The 19164-nt window shown below is 44.2% G+C and overlaps 1 protein-coding gene across 9 annotated transcripts in view; it reads left to right on the top strand.

Annotated features, from left to right (window-relative positions):
• The window catches only part of SAMD11 (sterile alpha motif domain containing 11), a 201076-nt gene that overhangs the window by 109823 nt on the left and 72089 nt on the right, over positions 1 to 19164 (top strand). For all 9 annotated transcript variants that reach the window (XM_026100617.2, XM_064525517.1, XM_064525518.1 and 6 more), the window contains 2 exons: positions 3352 to 3530; positions 14772 to 14822. In XM_026100617.2, the coding sequence (XP_025956402.2) occupies positions 3352 to 3530; positions 14772 to 14822 (230 nt within the window). The remainder of the gene's footprint in view (positions 1 to 3351; positions 3531 to 14771; positions 14823 to 19164) is intronic.

Here is a 19164-nt window from a genome sequence, read left to right as displayed (position 1 = left end):
ACTGTTGCAGGTTCTGGACCAGGCTTCTGGCTACCTTTGTGCTTAATTTAAGAGTAATGTGTATCTATTGGTGAATGTCCCTAAACAGATTAAGAAAGTACAATTGATTCAAAACTGACTATAGATGAACGTAAAAGGCAAAATTGATTGGTTTGGTCTATTTTAATTTTCTGGAAAGGGAGAAACATAACAAAAAAAAATTGCCCCAAAGCTTGTGGCAAAAATAGGACAGAGTAAATACAACTTTAAAAAGTGCATTCCTAGCGTTGTAATGCAGTTGTTCATAAGGGCACTGGAGCCACTGTGGCACTGTTTCCAGTGTTGTTTGTGTTTGGCCCCTGATCAGAACAAAAGTAATACAAGTCGTCTCTGACTGGAGCTTATTGCAGGTGCAGATTTTCCTTTCTGTTCATGTTCATTCATTTGTTTGTCTTTAAGAGAAGAAGCTGTATGTGTGTTAGGTAGATAACTACAGAGGTAAATACATACATCTATATGTATATGTATATCTGTATCTGTGAAGCTGGCAGTACTAGAGTGCTTCCTTTTTAGCATGATCACTTTATCCCTTCTGGAGTCACCATAACATGCTCAGCAGGTTTAAGGGAAATGAAATGACTTATGGAAGTGCAACGAACAAGGATTCGGAGGGTCAGGAGAAGGGGGGAACCTGTTGTAGTGAGACCGCTCACTGTATTCCTGGTCTGTTGGGCTGTTTCTCTGGGTTTAGTGCTTCCCTTTTTGTTGCACTCTCACTCTTGTTAGGGCTGATGAGTCCCTGGGCAGTCACTGAGACCTGGTGACTGCTCAAAAGTAGCATAATGGCCATGAAATGATTTTTATTATCTGATCAACACCGTTCTCTTTAGCCTGTGAAGTCACAGCAGAAAGCAAATTGCAATTATTTTGCAGCGGAAATTGGCACACCCTCCCTCCCCTCCCCCCTTAATTGTTACGATAAATTGCAACTTCAGAAAAATATATAAAGCTTTGGGATGATAAAGGCCATGCTGATATCAAGTCCTGTCTTTTCAGCATGAGGGAAATCTGGTGCAAATGCTTCCCCCTCCTCCTTGCTTTTCCCTTCCCCCCGGCCCCCTGCCTTTTTCCTTTAAGCGCTCTTTCTCCCCACAATCTCCTTTTGACACTGTGCAAGACAGAGTTACAGAGATGGCTTTAGATAGAGGGTGAGTTCTGCGCACGTGCTCTCTATGCAGTGGAGCAGGAAAGGGGGCAGGGATGGAAATGCACCCAGCACGTGAAAGTATTTAGGGGTGGGAGAGACACAATTCGCATGTTCTCCAGGCTGTAGACAGTGAGAAACCTCTTCGCAAAGGGCCCTGTGAGTTGATCTCTACTAGTGTGGAAGGGAGCCCCTGTGAGGGAAAGCGGTCACCGTCTGTGACATAGATGTAGTTGACCTCTCATGCCACAGGAATTCCTCTTGTGCAGGTGGGTCTCTGAGCATCCCTAGCAATATTGCCAGTAAGGTTATTCTCTTATATCTGAGTCAGGGTGTTGGGACTCAGCGCAGAGGCTGTTGCTTTCCCAAGTTCTGTGCTTGGGATACTCGGAGTCGTAGAAGTATTCACCTTGTTGCTGTCATACCAAGGATGCACTTTCTTCTTCACATCTCTCAAGAACAATGTGCATGAAAGCTCATGAACAACATGTTCTGCTCAGAGAGTATCTTTTTCCTTGTATACATGAGCTTTTTCATTTTTAGGCCAGTTTGGCCCATTGCTTTTCTCTCCCTGGGTGTCTGCTGTTCACAGGCAGCTGTGTTCTTGGCTTGGAAATGCACCAGAATGGGAAAGCTAATGTGCCTCCTTGGGGTGATGCCTTCCAGATGGATTTAGCTAATTATCACAACGATTAGGGCTCCCCTTAATGACCACAACTGGAAATTTATCGACAGAGGTAAACAAGAAGTTTTCATTTTGTCTTTGTGGAAAGTTCTTAATTTGTTTAATTAAAAAAACATGGGTTCTTCTATCACTTAGTATTGCTCAGTTCTCCCCTGCAGAGAGTCTGACTGGCTTTCCCAGAGCATTTTCAACTTTCCAAATAAACCTGGCAATCTGGAGTTGCTGTTTCAGAGAAACTGTTATTAGTTAAATGTTACTCTGCACTTGTTTGACCTGTCTCACACACTTTTCTCCTTTTTCTTCCAGTCTTTGCTAAAAACATGTTTCTTTTCTATGACTTTTCCTGTTGAAGAAAATATGCGTATATATCTGTGTAAAGCTGCATAAGCTAAAGGGTGCATAAAGCTGTGTGCTTCACTTCCCCTTGCTGCGGTTCCCTTTCCTGTTTCATGTTTTTGTTTGCTAAAGCTTTAAATCCCATGGGGCAGTGACACAGCAGTCTCTTTCCCTGATTTCTAATGCATGTTTTCCACTGCAAGTGCTCGTATTTTGACTTTCTATCTTGGTCAATCACAGATTAAGCTAAACATCCCACGTGCTAGAAACATGTTCTATCACAGTAAAAACTAAAAAAAACCCCAAGGCTCTCTAGTTCAGGCTGCACTAGGGTCCTGTCTTGTGGATCAGGTACAGAAGGTGTGGGAACAGAGTAATCTATAATACATTTCCATTACTTCCAGAGGACTGGAGTTTGGGACCAGGGCCATGTTGTGCTAGGTTCTGTACACAATACACACATGGTGAAAACGTAGCTTTTGCCCCTGAGAGGTTTTCTCCTGTTTGTTTATGTCTTTGTCAGAAGTGGATTGTTGAGGGAAGTACACTGCCAGGACCACCTAGGGAAAGTTTGCACAAGGTGAAACATGCCAGATTCATCTGAACATGCAAATGGACAGTAAAAAGTAGCTTCAGTAATTCAAGTTTAAATTAATTTGGACTGTTTGCTGGTACTGGAAATAAACCTGCTCCCGGCTCACATAGACGGTTTCCCCTTTGCAGTCAAGAGCGTTCTAGATTATCTGGGTCAGGTCTTCATGGGGATACTGCCAAAGATTGAATTTCCCCTATTCTGCTATGTTTATGTACAATAAATATCCCGGAGAAAGAAGTTGGTACCTGTTGGCATGGATGAGACCCAAAACAGGAGTAAGGAGGTGGGCAGAAGCTGGAGATGTGTGATTTGAATGTTAGAACTGTAAGAACTAGATGCAGATATGGCTCTGCTGAAAAGACTTTTGCAAAGGGAACATAGATTTTGCTCAACCAACACACCTGTTTGAAATCTGCAGTGACTAACAGCATTGTCTTCTCAGGGCAGGCATTTGAGAGGAACTTCTTGGTTTTGAGTTGCCTAACCAAATTCTTCTTTTCTTCTCTTTTTATCCTGTCCTTCTCCCTTCCAACTAATTCCTCCCTGTGCCAGAACCGGGGTCGCCTGGCGGAGAAGAGGACAATCCCCCTGCCTCCCACCAGGATCCCGAAGAAAGAGCTGACCTCTATTTTCTCGCATAGTGATGACAGCGAAGAGAGTGACAAGGGCAATGGTCAGCACCCTGAAGTGAAGCAGGAGGAGGATCTCCATATCAGTATCATGAAAAGAAGGTACTTTCCTGCCAGGAAGCGCTTGCGTTGTGAGAACAAAGACAGAGAATACTGGGCAGAAGGTGACCGGCCCCTGTGGGCCAGCACCGCCTGAGCTGCCCAACAGAGTTACCTCCAGGGTCAGAAATTAAGTGCAAGTGTCCCATTATAATTCAAGAAGAGTGCTTGGGTCCTCTCTTGTGCTTACTCACTCCTGTTTGGGGTGAGTAGAGCTCTGTGGGGCCTTGTGCCATGGGCCTTGCATTTGCACTAGAGGTTATCTAGATTTGCAGACTGCAAGTTTTACTTCACTCTCTGTCCAGTGTTCTGTATCTTTGTGCCTGGTGAGCCCAATGAATGGCATGACCAAGAAGTTGGTTTTGGGCCTTTTACACAGGCAGTTGAAAACACACTGAAGTGTATGGGTTGAAGGTCCTGCCTTTTGCTCCCGTTTGTCCCCAAATTCTGATGTAATAGTAACTGGATAATTTAATGACGGTGAACAGTTTTGAAAGGAGGTGGCAGCAGTGGGGGTTGTTATATGTTTTTGATTGTAAGTATCAAATACTATAGCTATGTCTCATAGAACAAGTGAAACCAGACTTGGCCTCCTGAGGGTGCCTCTGCAGTGTAAAAGTAATTGTAATGGAGTTGCAGTAGGCAAAAATTCACTCAAATATTGGGTGTTACCTCAGTACTTACATATTTGGAGCACATCTTTCTCAGTACCATATTCATTCTTCCTGGAACTCCTGCAGGGTTGAAGGAGGAGGAGAAGGAATTGTCTTGAGTTACATTCTAGTAACTGTCACTTGGGCTTCTGTTGTAAGGTCTCAATGCCTGTAATATTTGCCTGCAAAATTTGGTGTTTTCTCATCCCTCTGAAGATATATGATGTTTATAAGACCTATAACTACAGGAAAATAAATACCTAGAGGTGCTGTGTCTCAGCCTCTCATGCATATCATGGCAACTCACCTTGATTGTCATCTTTCTCTGATGCATAAAATCACTTAGATTCTAAGACAAGCCCTATAAAAACAGGAGTGGAAACTGAAGGCATGTAATTGCTTTTCTTATGTTTTATGTGTTTCTTGCTCCAGAGTAGATAAGCTATTTCCCTCTTGCCTTCAAGCAGATGCTAGTACATTTAGCAACTGAGAGCTTGAAAGTAGGGAGACAAAATAGTAGTCAGCTCTTCAGGTGAAACCTGCCTGTAAAGTCTGTGTTTATCACTACAGCTGTCCGATGGCCGTGTTCGTGCGTTTTCACTTGGGAGTGAAAAGGTGTTTGGGGAATGTGTCTGCACTGTGCACGCACACTGGAGCCACAGAGGAGAGGCAACCCTCCTAACCAGTCCTGGAAAGCTGCCCTCCTTCTCCTGCCCCCTTTAATTATGCTTTTAATTCTGTAAAATTATAGTGCTAGATTTTCTCATTAGGAGTGAGAACAACATAATAAATATTTAAGTGATACGCTGGGTCCCCAAAATATAAAGTGCTCTTATCGTAAATCTTTAATTATTGTAATTACTCTGCCTTTTTTATTAGAAAATGGAGGAAAAAACCTTAATAGTTACTAGTCCCTGGTCCCCCAGCTTATCATTTCTGTGCTCTTCACTACTTTTCAATCAATTTGTCTGAAGGTGTCTTGCTTAAGCGTGGTCTTGATTCCTTAGAGGAGTGCATGATTCTTACCAGGTAGGTTAGAGTCTCACTGCTTTTGTAGAGTTGTTCTCCATTTCATTTTCCTGGGAGCTCTGATACAGTGTATGGGGAAGAGCTAGAGCAGCTGAGGCAAACGGATCAGGCACCATGCTGCTGAGTGCATAATAGCAGAAGAAAAGAGAGCATATAACTTCAGTGCCTGCTGTCCTGGCAGGAAACATCTACAGCTCAAATCCAAGCACCTTTGTGCCCCAAAGAGTGGGATGACCAGACCATTACTACCTGTTCAAGAGCAATGGGCAGAAAGCAACCTGACGCCACTCCTGTGCAGCCTTGCCAGAGGGAACAGGCTCTGGCTCTGCTCTTGCTGTCATTACTGGCCTGGGGACTGGGGTGGAAAGTGTGGTGAGGCTGGCTCCAGAGACAGCAGCAGCAGCAGCATAAAGGCTAGACGGCTCACAGACATGACAGCTGGGGCCTGGCAGAGGCAGTGCCCCATCTGCTTTCTGTTTTTAATTCACCTGTTGTATCCTCCCTGAGTGGTGATGGATTGGGCTGAGGTTTTATTGCCTCCCACTGAGAGGAAGAAATAGGTTAAACTGCGATAGTAGGAAAACAAGGTCACGGTCTGAGCAAACCTGTGTTTTTCTCCTGTATCCCTGGATGGCCATTGTGCACACCTGCGTACACTTACCATTGCAAGCAGGCGCACTAGTTTTTTGAAAATGTTTGCCTTTTCTGTTTTCTCCCATTTCTAATTTTCTTTATATCAGCTGTTTCCCTCTATCATTGGCACAAGGGTGTGTTTACTGCTGCTTTGAGGTCTGGGCATTACTAAAGAAAAGGCTCTAGGGATTAGGACAGGAGCTGGAAGCTTAGTTTCTTGGCTAGTCTCTCAAATTAGCTTTTGCCGCTGATTTTATCTGCAATCTTAGGCAAGTGCCCATGGTGATGACCTTCAGAGGAGGTTTGAGGCAGAGAAAACGTGCCTCATGATGTTCTCACAGTTCCAGAGAGGAACAGAGAACCTGTAACTAGCTCTGAAGTTAGTTCATTTCATTGAATGTCATCTTATTTCACAACCAAGTCCTTCCAGCACTCTGCTTACTTTGCTGTCTTGCACATGTGTAATTAAGTCAAGGAAACAAAGCCTTGCACTAGAATGAGCTTGGCTCATCTGCTTTGAGATCTGGGTTACTCAGGCTTAAAGGTGAGTGTTTCTCATCTTGTGGTGAGACCCTTTGAGTCCTCTTTAGCCTGCTTTGCAGAGTGTGCTAAATAGCCTTTGTGTTATGCCCCCTGTATGGAAGACAGGGGCTTAAAATCTTGTCTCATATAACCAGTGGCATCTGCTGAGCTTGATACTGTTGCTTGATACCCAGCCTGCAAGTGCTCAGGGGAGAAGCTCTGAAGATTACTGGGACAGTGCGGCAGAGAAAAACTCTTCTTCTTTTGATCAGATTTCTGGTTCCTGAAAAGCTTACTCTTTTACAACCTTGTCTACATGCAACAGTTGCATTGCCTTAATTGCTGTGGTTAGATTAAAGTTTTACTGGTTCCTGGTAAGGATGCTTGTCTGGCTATAAAAATAATTTTTCCTATATAGAGAAAAGATAATATCAGTATAGGGAATTTTTGTACTGTTCTGTACTGATGTAACTAGGTCCCTTGTAGGGCTTTCACCTGAATAATTATTTTAGTGAAAATGGTACTGGCATAGTTGAACTGGTACCAAAACTACATAGAACAGGCTTAAAATGATTGATTAAATTGTGATCAGGGGCACATAGTCTAGTTGGAGGCCTATAGCTAGCAGCGTACCCCAGAAGTCAATACTGGGCCCAGTCCTGTTCAACATATTCATTAGCGACTTGGATGAAGGGATAGAGTACACCTTCTGCAGGTTTACTGATGATACAAAACTGGGAGGAGTGGCTGATACCACAGCGTGCTGTGCTGCCATTCAGAGGGACCTCCACAGGCTGGAGAGATGGGCAAAGAGGAACCTCATGAAGTTCACTAAAGGGAAGTGCAGAGTCCTGCACCTGGGGAGAAAAAAACTCAAGCACTAGTACAGGCTGGGGGCTGACCTGCTGGAGAGTAGCTCTGCAGAGAAGGACCTGGGAGTCCTGGTGGATGGGAGATTGACCATCAACCAGCAATGTGCCCTCGTGACAAAGAAGGCTAACAGTATCCTGGGCTGTATTAGAAAGAGCATTGCCAGCAGGTCAAGGGAGGCGATCCTTCCCCTCTATTCAGCCCTGGTGAGGCCATGCCTGGAGTACCGTGTCTAGTTCTGGGCTCCCCAGTATGAGAGAAATATGAAACTATTGGAGTGAGTCCAGCAAAAGGCTACTAAGATGATTAAGGGACTGGAGCATCTCTCATGAGGAAAGGCTGAGTGAGCTGGGACTGTTCAGCCTGGAGAAGAGAAGACTGAGGTGGGATCTTATCAATGTGTTTAAATATCTGAAGTGAGAGTGTAAAGAGGATGGGGCTGGACTCTTTTCAGTGGTGTCCAGTGATAGGACTAGAGACAACAGACACAAACTGAAACACAGGAAGTTCTCTGTGAACATAAGGAAAAGCTTTTTTACTGTGAGGGCGACTGAACACTGGAACAGGTTGACCAGAGAGGTTGTAGAGTCTCCATCCTTAGAGATATTCAAAAGCCATCTGGGCAGAGTCCTGGAAACCAGCTCTAGGTTGACTCTGCTTGAGCAGGGGGTGAGACTAGATGATTCCCAGAGGTTCTTTCCAGCCTCAACCGTTCTGTGATTCTGTGAAATTAGAAACTTTGGCTTCATGAAGCCCTTCTTATTTCTGGCAGACTATTGACTGCCTCTCCCCAGCAAGCTAAGCTAAAATGTATACCAGCTCGCTTTCTGATTACCCCTCTCTGGTTTATCCTAGATACAAAGTAAAGTAATGCAGAAGGAGTTTGAGACTGCAGATTCCATTGCACTGCAATAGTTTGGAGAGTGTAACTTTGTTGGACTCATTGGAAAATTCCAACCAATGATATTGAGAAACTCATTACCTCGCCAAAAGCCTGCAAGCTTTTTCACATTGGGGTTGAAACTGCCTTTAAGGAGTTCCATTATGTTATCCCAAGAATCTCCAAACAGAGGAAACTTAGTGTAGCCAGAGAATAAGGTTCAGCTTTAACAGTAAGTTCCTCATACTGTGTTGGATTTTAGCCCAGCATTGTCTTGTGGGTGCATGAATTTAATTCCTATTTTAAAGACTGGCTTTTTTAATTAGTTTGGGAGCAGAGGGAAAGAGAAGAGGAGAAACATAATGATAGCATCTGAGATTTGACGTGATAGGTTGGGAACTGCTCACTGAAACATAGCTTTGGCGAACTCCCCAGCAAAATGTGATGGCATGGCTAATAATAAGAGGCAATAACACTTAAGCACCTGTTAAAAATGGTGAAAGTTTCTGACTTGACCAGCCATAACGGCTCTGAAGAAACCCTTAAGGAATATCATGTAAACATGTTCATTGGGCTGAGTAATGGGCAGGATAGGTGCAAATGGACCTGTGTAGTGAAAATGCATTTGAAATTCTTTTATTAAAAAAAGAGGATGAGGAGCAAAAGTAGGAGCAGATTGTACAATGAGAGCACACAAGGGGCTGGATTCCTTGCCAAATATTGCTCTGAAATCAAAGTAATTTTGGGGAGAAATATGAGGATAAGAAAAGTTGTCCTGTAACAGTGTGTCTGTGCACTGATGAGCAGATTTCTGGACAACCTCATGTTGCTCTGAAGTCCTTCCTCTTTTTTAATGTCCTCCCACCCTCAGGAATCTCCTCTGCCTGGGGCAGCAATGTGACCCAAGAGCCTAGCACCTGACATGGGATTAGTGTTTTTTCCAAACTGGAGGGGAGCATTGGAAATGAAGGTGCTTATTCAAGGAATGGTAGAGCACTGTCTTCTTGCTCCTGCTCATGTGCAACCAGAGCATGAATAGAGAGTCCAGACAGGGGCAGGTTGCTCCCCTCCATCCCCCAGCATCCCTCACCCACAGACTGGCTTCACAGCATTCTTACTCAGAGTCCATTTTCTAATAGAAATTACGGACCTCCACTAAGGCTTAATGGCTAGCGGCTGTCAGCCTTTCCATTGCCTGCCTCTCTAAGTGGAAAGCTATTTCTAACATCCCATAAGGCTGCTGCTCTTTGACTCTCTAATTGATTGAAGATCAAACCCACGTCCCTACTGCCCCCCCTCCCATTATATCTGTCACATGCACCTGCTTGTTATTCAGAGTCATAAGGTCCCAGTGCCTTCTCGGATGATGTGCCATGTACACAACACTGGCTCTGCATTCCTTCCCTTGCTTGGCCTCTTCCTGAAAAGCTCCTGAACACTCCACCTCTGTGCTGCCCTGGGATGAGAGCTGTGTAGGATGGCATCCTCCCTTTTGGTGGAGCTCAGCCTCATGGCATAATAAACCACACAACACTGCATTTTACCTGCTGCCAAAGCCAGAGCATGCCTGGGGACTGGGCTAAGCTGATGAGGCTCTTCCAGACAGTGTATACAACTAAAGAGGCTAGACCCATGGCAGAGCAGGAAACACTCTGGGCTCCAGCCGTGAATCAGGCTCTTAGATGAGATTCAATAGCCCTTCTAATTGATGTCATTCAAGAGAAGGGGGGGGAAGCAAGGCCTCCCTTATGGCTGGAGAGATATTTTGCTGCTTCATGACATTCTTCTTGCACAGTTTCCACTGGTTGTTTTCTGTTAATTGGAAGGTGAAAGCCAGCCCTTTCTTCCTCCCCAACCCTTTATTTTCTCTTCTCCTCTTTTCTCTTTCCTCCCTCCTTCCTCTTTTTTCTCTGAACCGTGCACCACTTAATAACAATCACCCTATTCAATAAATATATTAAAAGTCCATCTGGGAAGTGAAGGCTGGACTTGGTCCAGAGTGCCAGGAAGCATGTCGTTGATCTAATGAGGATGTATATTTGAAAGGGGGAGAGACAGACAGAGAGGGAGAGAGAGGGAGGAAATTGTTACTTACTTCGCAGGGATGCTGCAGGATAAGATATGATACACAGTAAGAAATCCCTTCTTGCCCAAGAAAGAGGTATGAGACTGGAGGGAAGGGTGAGGAGTGAAAATGAAAGCAAATGAAATCCTGACCTGGAAGTGCTCCTGGATGCTTCTGTGTAGCTCCTTGCATCTGACCTTTATGACATTGATTCCAGGGCAAAAAGTAACCAAGATGCCCCAAGTCTCAGCCTTGCTGTAATCGTTAGGCCATTCTTTCTGCCATCATGTATGAAGTTCCCTGGAGGAACTGACCTCTCTTCATTGCCTGCACAAGCTTCTTATGTTAGCTGCCTGAAAATAGTGTGACATGAATCTAGGGAGACTGTGGGAATTGAGATGGTGGTATATGGGAAGAGCAGAGAAGGAGGGAGGAGCTAGCTCTGGCCTTCCAACAGAGCAGCCTGCGTGATGATGCTTGCAAATATATGCTCCCAAGCTGCTCACATGCAGCATTGCCATTTGCTTTGCATAGGCCTCACCACGTGCCATTTCCATGCAGGAGGATGAGACAAAGGGCCTGATCCAGGACACACTGAACTCCCACTGACCGTGGTGGGGTTGGGCTGTGCAAGTGTAATAGAAGTCCTTAATTCCCCCTTCCCCCAGTACTGTCTCTTCTGTGCGGTCTTCTAAACCAGAGGATGTGGCGAAACCTTGTCAATATTTTCCTTTTTCTGTGGCCTTGCCTATGCTAAAAAATTGAAAGATACAGATAAACCCCCTCCAAATGAAGTGTTGGTCTTAATAGCAAATTGGAGGAGAAAGAGACAGTTGTGGGTAAGAGATGGCTTTGACGGTCTCTGCTTCTGGCAGTCATGACCTGTTCCTGTAGCTGGATGCTGTCCAGTATTCTCCACACTTACATGCCCTGTGTATTGGTTACTGCAGCATGCACCTGGGGCATCTGGAGTGAGCCAAAGGGAGCAGCAGAAAGTGAGTTGGCCACAGTGCAAAAGCTCAGCTGCAGAATGAGGTTGTTGCTGCCCCTGGAGTGATAGGACATTAGGGGATGCCTGACTCACTCTGTTGGCCTCTTCCATGGTTGCCCCTCCGCTGTTGAAAGCTTGCAGGGGCCGCTAGGGTAAAAAGAAATGAAGAGAAAGGAAAAAAACAACTTAAAAATTAAAAAGTATCCCAGCTGCTATCCGTTATTTTGCCAACTCTGTCGCTTTCTTTTCTGGGCTGGATTCTCATTCCAGTGCAGGCTCCAGATATGCCTCAAATAGCTTCAGCCCTTCCTGTTAAATCTTTTTTGATTCACATGCATATATAAGTAATTTCATTTTTTGTGCAAACCAAGCCCTGACATTCCAGTCCGTCCTCGCTGAGGCGCCTGCTCCAGCAGTTTGTTAATTCCCCTTGCTTCCATCCCCCTCAGCCTGCCTCTCCTGACTACAAAGCCGTGCAGGGAACCAGCCTCCTCCTGTTGCTGCGGGACCCATCTGGTCATTTTTATTAAACACTTTCTAACTGATCACACTGTGTCTGAGATCTTGGGTGGGTGAGGAGGTGGGAGAGATGGTAGCAGCAGTGGTGCCTTCGCTTGTCTGGCTGCATTTTTTGTTTTTCCCCTTCCTTTTCTGTTATTAATTTGTAAGGAACTGGCTCCTGCTCACCACTCTCTGTGCAACCCAAGGACTGGCTTGTGTAGCTGATAGCTTGCAAATTATTAGTAATTTGATTTCAATTGAATGAGTAACCCGTTAGAGCGAAATGTACGTTAGCCTCAGAAATCTAATTGGTGATAACAGCACAGAAACGTGGAATGAGTGCTTGGTTCTGCTCCCTCTCCCTCCCACCCCCCAAAAAAGATAATTAGGATTTAATTTCATTCTCACCTATTCATTTGTCTAAATATGGGTGTTTAATTATCCATTCTGGCAAATAGCTGTCTGCCTCTGTGTGGATCTGAGCTATTCCTTTAGTACAAGGGCTTCCCTCCCCATTACTTATAACTCTGTGATGCAGCGTTCTTTCACTTTGAAGTTTAGCTGTGCTAAGCCTCATTATGAGACATGCCTTTGCCTGATGCTCAGGATTGCAATCTGTTGTCTACCAGTGTCAATAGCAGCAACTTCTGTTACATTTTATGGGAGGCTGAGAGTTTAACTTAGGGACTGAACCCAAAGTGGAGAGCCAGGAGCCCAGGCAAGCTCCTGCTCTGATGTCGGTTCCCTTTACTGCCTTGAGCTGGTCATTTCCTTTGGCAGCGCTGTGGCTGAGAGGTACCTGCTTCCCTGGCATTGGGGAGGATCTGGACCCGCCCTTTACAGGACAGGCTGTGCACTCTCAGGGTCCGAGTCAGAGAGCTGTTGATGATTTCCAGTGAGGATGGGGCTTTTAGGTGAGGTACAATAGCCACACAGGTAAAAGGGATATCACAGCACTGCTTTGAGAGTCTGCTATGAAGATATACCTGCCAAGTAGTGTTACAATGGATGGATGCCCACTGCATGTTGGGAACTCCAGAACTGCGCAAAGGAGAGGCACATAGTTAGCTGAGCTGGGGTGAAACTCCTACTAGTAGTGAGGCAGAATGGGACACTGTTACTGTGTGTCTCCATGCACCAGCCCCTGTGAGGGCCCAGTGGAGCATGCATAGTGGTGTAATGGGAGCACATACATGGCCCAAAGAGGACTGGAGCCCACTGTTAGGCTGTGAACACTGCTTGGAGGAGATGTGTGCTGCCTTCAGAGACCATGGGGTAGGTCACCTTAACCACAGCTTTTTTGAACTGTAATTTTTACTTCAGGAAAGGGATCATGCAGTTTTAACTACACAAACATGGCATTTAATCTACATATAGCTCAGGGCCAAGCCTTCCAGCAGGGTGATTGTTCCTTTTCATTTCTTTTGAGGGCATTGAAGAGTGTTTTATAGGCAGAGAAACAGGAGAAGCACCAGCTTCCTGTTCAAACTTGCAGGTTGATTTCCAGCCGGTCTCAGGATTTCATTGCTGGGCAGAGAGCTTGGAGCTCTCCCTGCTTCCATGGTGCAGCCACCAGGAGTGGATTTGCATGGTGCAGGGTGATGAGCTGGAATTAAAGAGGGGGTTTATGAAACTCCTGTGTGTGAGAGAGATCATGTATTCTAGGGAGAAATGCAAAAATTAAGCCCACCACCCTCCACCAATTCCAGTCTCCTGTGAGCAGGCCAGACCTTTCTCGTCCTGTTAGGGCTCTATGGGCTTTGACTGGCTTGAATTTGCTTTGAACTTCCGATTCAAACAGCTTACCTGGAATGTATGAATGTATTCCTGAGTTTGCGCAAAACCTCAGTTCATGGAGATTCTACTCAATGCCTCAACTTGGCTTGTGCTGTCTAAAAGGTTTTCAAATGTCAAGCGTTGTTTTCAGCTGAGATTTCTGAACTAGGCTGAAGCAGGGGCACCCATTCAGGAAAGCACTTAAGCAGACACTCAAACCTTGGTTAAGTCCCATTGACTCACTGCTCAGGCTTAGTTTTTTCTGGCCCAATTCAAAGCACATTCAAATCAGGAGAAAGGCTCCTATCGACTTAGCAAGTTTTGGATTAGGCCTTTTGTGCAATCAGATGGTCTTCAGCTTCAAACTGTTGCTTTTCCTAGCTGAGGGCAGAGGCAGGGGAGCTGTTGGGATGCACAAAATATGCAAAAATGCATTTGGGCTCTGCTGGCTGCGATATTTGCAGGCATCTCTGTTTAATATTTTTGGGAACCTCCGTCTGCAGGAGGTGACACACACAGTCAGGAACTGGCATGTTCACAGGCAGATGCTGAGGGATGTGGGGGTGGATCTGTGCATGCAGACAAGCTTGCTTGCCAGTTTGGTCTCAAATGGCTGGCGTTCCTGTCAATCACTTTGACATGGAGGAACAGTGATGGTTGCAGACCTTCTCTGGGTGGCAGGGGAAATTAGTGCTCCCTGGTATCATGTGGAGCCACCAGACCACAGAAGGTCAAGCGCCTGCCTTAGTCCTCTGGGTTGGTGTAGGTGCTATCTTCTTGAAGAGAGTAGCAAAGGAAGAAGAATAAGCAAAACCAACCCCCTTGGCCGCACTATCTTAATTTAGGATGTTGTTCATCTAGAATCTGCTGTTCCTGCTTGTCAGCAGGCAGAGTGACAGAATATGTGAAATTAATTTCTGAGGTGGGAAATTGCTAATAATTTATTTACAGTTGGAGTGGGCATGGAGGAGGGAGTGCAGTACAGGCATATTTGGGTTTTATTCATAAAATATCAATGCGCCCCACACTTGTTAGGGAGGTTGCATGCAGCAAAAAGCAGTTCTCTCGCCACCGTACAGCTCACTTGCAGGGCTCTAGTTGACAGCACTGTGTGGCCTGCTGTGGACACTCAGGGCTGTTTTGAGTGTGCAGCGTGGCTTGTTGCAGCACCCCACAGCTCAGGAAAGATGGAGCAGTTGTAGCTGAGGACTAGAGGGAGTCTGAGAGTGGTGTGGGTGGGTTGTCATGATGGAGCTGCTCTTTAAGTGGCAAGAGATGCAGTGTTCAGCATGTGCCATTGACCTCTCTGTTTGTTTGTTAACAGGATACACACCCACTGGGATTTAAACATCTCCTTCCGAGAGACCTCTTGCAGGTACCATTTTGGGGCATCCTCTTTGTATGGTAGGCTAAGAGTTTATGATACATGTTACTGGCATACGGATGGTGTTAGATGTAAATGACCATTTCTGATTATCAGTGCTGTGATTTTTTCTTCTTTCTTCCTTTCTCTTTCTTCTCTTCCCACATTTTCTTTCTTTTGTTCTTTTGTTTGAAGAAAGTTGTCTTTGGGGGGGAAATGTCTCTTCTGTGGTGGAAGAGAGAATCAATTAGAGTTGTGAAGAAGCCCCATCATTGTTTTTGATATATGTTTGCTCTGGTTCTTTTTTGCAAGAATGCAAAGTTGAGGTGGCCCAGATATGTTTCCTAACTGACAGGGGAGCCTACATCTCATTTGCAAAAGTGATTATTGGTTTATAAGACAAGGCCAGACTGACTTATGCTTCTGAGCTGCTCAGAAACTGCAGTGTTGTACTTAGCAAAACCGAAGCAGTGCTACCTTAAAAGATGGGCCTGTCTCTGCAAATAACAAGAGCCACTGCATGACCAATGCTTACACAACAAAGTGATACCACTGAGACACCCTGGATGTGCAAGAACTTATGCATGTAGTCGTCCTGCTGCAGTAATGAAGTACCACAGTTAATAGGACCCTGCATTTTGCAGTGTGAAGTACAAATGGGGTGAACTTACACAGCTGCAAGTGCAGAGCAAGAGTATTTACAAATTAGCTTGGGAAAAAAAATACAATTCAAGAAATGACAAGTATTTTACAAGACATAAAAAAATGTTATAGGAGCCTGAACTGTGAGACTAGAGAGACTGACAAACCAATCTGGTGTATCAGTTTTAAAGTCTGCTTTCCTGCAGTAACATATACCTGAAGAAGGTGGAAATTCACAAAATGAAGATATGCAGTTATGAACAGGAATATTCCTTTGTGACCTCTGAAGTGGTCAGCTGATAACTTGCGCATGGTGTTTAATAGTGCGTTTTCCCCATGCGTGTTGCTAGTAGTCATAACTTTTCCAATCCTTTAAAAATATAGTTGCAGTTATTTGCTTCTGTACTAGGAAAAGACAACTGGAATTCTAAAATTTACTTTTTATACTCAGTTGCCATCTCTGAATGAAATATATGAGCCTGGCAGGTGCTGCCTGTTTTCTAAAACAAAATAAATTAATATGTGCAGCCAATAAATAACAGCTTTGCCCTGAAACTTCTTGAGGAACACAGAACAGAAGGAGGTAGAATAGGCCTAGAGTAAGCCAGAATCTAGTTCTGTATGTGTATATACATGTATATGCAGATATTGTAGAAATCAGAATCTGGTCCATAAGATCTGCTTGCAAATAATAGTTCACTAATAACTTTTCTGATGAGCTAAAAATAGTTTTGATGCTTTGTGCAAACTTCCTGTTCAGTTACTGATTAAAAACAGTAGGAAGTTGTTGTTGTTGTTGTTGTTGTTGTTGTTGTTATTATTATTATAACTATTACTGTGGAAGTACTGCTTCATGCTAGGCACTTCTCAAACATTTAAGAAAGATGATTCATACTCTACAGAGATCAGATTGTCTGGACAAGGGTGTGCAAATAATTTTATCTGATGAGTTTTGTGACAAGACTTACATGTATTAGACTCGGTGCAGCAGATGTAGTATTTACTCACATGATCACTGTTTAAGAGCTTTATGAAGGCATACAGCTCAGTATTGCAGCTGATGTGGGCATTTCTCTGTTTTATCTGCAAGCCTCAGAATGCTTCTCAAATGTAAGCATCAATGACAGGAAAAGAGAATATTAGAAATGAGTTCCAGCTCCATCATATGCCCTTCAAGTGTAGCTCTGACAAGTGCTGCCTCTGTTCTGTATGCTCCCAGCAAAAACTGTGGCGTAAGAGTGAGAGTGGGCAGAATAGGAGTGAAGGACAAATAAAATCTTTGTCATTTTAACTCCTTCCACCTCCCCATGCCCAAAGTGAGGACAGTTTGGATTGTGGTGTGTGAAGGTTGTAGACAAAACTATGCGTTTGGAGAGACACGTCCATATATATTTAATCGACTGCTGGAGTATGAATCAAGTCTTGGCACCCACCATGAGGCTCAATGGAGGCAGTAGGGAGTGAAGGGTGGGAAATCTGCACTGGATTCATACTCCATCAGTGAACTAGTGAGGGCAATGGCATTCACTGGTATTTAACTAAGCACAGATTTTGCCCCTGAAAAAAAAAGTATAATCCCTAAAATTTACAATGTTAAGCACACAAAACCCCACTCCAGCCAGTAAGCATTTAGGAGGCAATCTAGAAGGCATATTTCCCCCAGCACTCCTATAAAAAACTACCTGAAGTTCTTTTTACAGCATCCTTTAGAATAAAATCCCTGGTTTTTGCTGTAAGCTTTTGGGACTCCAAAATATAAAAGAATGGATTCCTCCTAGGCAGACCTTTTCATGATAAAGTTCAGCCTAGAGCAAAGTTTTATGGTCCAGTTATAAATTCCTAGAAGGCAGAGGTTTGTAATGGAAGCACTGCCACAATCCTTAATTAATAGGCATGTGAGCAACAATTCTGCAGTTTAACACAATGGCAACTAAAGGTGCAAACACCTTTGGAAATTAGAACTCCCATCTTTAAAAAATTATTTCTGAACTTTTAAATGCATGAAATAACATAACGATCTGATTTTTATGTCAGCAAATATGTGTCACTGGCTTCCTCAGGTTAACTGTTTGTTCCCTTCAGTTTAGCGCTCTCTTGGCAGAAATACTGGCAGTTCTCTCCTGGCAAATTTTACCACTTCAGATTAAATGGCGAGTTCAACTATCAAAAGTGTGCTCATCCTGCTAGTTCATCAGAAAACAACCCATGCCACTCTTTGTCACAAAGAAAGGCATTTGTGTGTTTTATGTGTCAGTACAGAAAAAGGTTGTATGCATTCAAGTGACCTAAACTGCCATCGCAATTCTGTAAAATATCTGGCATATCTAAAATACATCGTGGGGTGGGATGAAGGTTTAACTGACCTTTGTTCTCAGTCACCCGCATAATTCAGCACATGGGAGTTTTACAGGTCCTCCCAAAACCATGCCAGGAAATTGTCGTCATTCACCATACCTGCATGAAAACACATAGTCACTGCACTGCTTTAAATCAAGCAGGTCTGGGAACTGCCATCTGAATTTACCTGCCTCTTTGTCATAAGGTTGTCTTTGATCTTCCTTTCCAAGTTGTGAGAGGATACCTGGATTCTGTGGAGTCTAGCCACCTTAGAATTGCTGCCTGAATTGCCCTGGACTGAAAGATGTTTAATTGGGTACAAGTTGTTCTGCATGCAAAGAACCAAAAGTCAAGGTTGAGGAATTGTCCTGAAAGGGGAGATTAAGATCTCTCCTCATATCTCCAGGTGTTTTGCTCCCTTCCCTTTTAAGCTTTTGAAGTCAACACAGTGACTGGGTTTGAGTTTTTGTGAAGTTTGCAGATACACTTCCTTTAAAATTGCTTTTATAAGGTAGAATTCCTTTGTATGGACATACTGTTACCTTAAACAATTTGCTGGAATTTGTTGAAGTTGTTCAGTAAAGGATGCACTTCCCCTTTTATTTCAAGAAAAGCCCAACAAGTTTTGAAATAATACACACATGATTAAAGCCTGGTCTCCACCAGAAGATGACTGTTCTCTGCTCCCGTTGATTTCAGTGTGAGTCACAGATGCTCAGCACCATAGGCAGGAGTACCTTTCTGAGGCTGAAGCATATCGTGAAAAGAGGTTGTGGAATAAAGAGGAGTTTCAGGTGGGAAAATGGTTTCCATCCTATTTTTTGCCATTCGATGTCTTGAGGGAGCTGCAAGGGGGTGAGTGAGAAGTAGATAAGGGGCTGTGCATGTTAATACTGTGCAGTGATGCAGCTCAGAATGTTCATTCTACCCATCTGAGATTCTCAAGACACTTTCAGCGCAGTTAGGCCTCCCCTCTTTGCAAGTAAGACGGGAGTTGTTAAGGTGGCCCTAAAATGGCCTGACTGGTGGGGAAGAAGATGCTGTGTAAATTGGCTAAAGCTGCATAAAAAGACAAGGAGGGTAGCTGAGAATGGAGATAGGCATCTTGATATTCAACCATGTGCTTTACCTTTTGAGTGCATAGTGAGCAAACTCTGAAGGAATATCCAAGGCAGCATTTCTGTCTTCAAAGTCCTGTGCTGACAAAGGCATAAGAGAGTGACAAAGCAAAGAAGTGGGAGAATGTAAGATCGTCTCTTCACTGAAATAAGAATGAAAAACCACTTAAGGGGACAGTCCAAGCTTACTGGGCCCAGGGGATAATTTTTTCTGTGTATATATCACGTGAAGGCTGCATAAAGTGGTGGAAGAAAAA

Source organism: Dromaius novaehollandiae, chromosome 24 (assembly GCF_036370855.1).
Source record: "Dromaius novaehollandiae isolate bDroNov1 chromosome 24, bDroNov1.hap1, whole genome shotgun sequence".
NCBI classification, from domain to species: Eukaryota; Metazoa; Chordata; class Aves; order Casuariiformes; family Dromaiidae; genus Dromaius; species Dromaius novaehollandiae.
The sequence above is the reverse complement of the archived record's forward strand: the minus strand, read 5'-3'. Positions and strand labels throughout refer to the sequence as shown.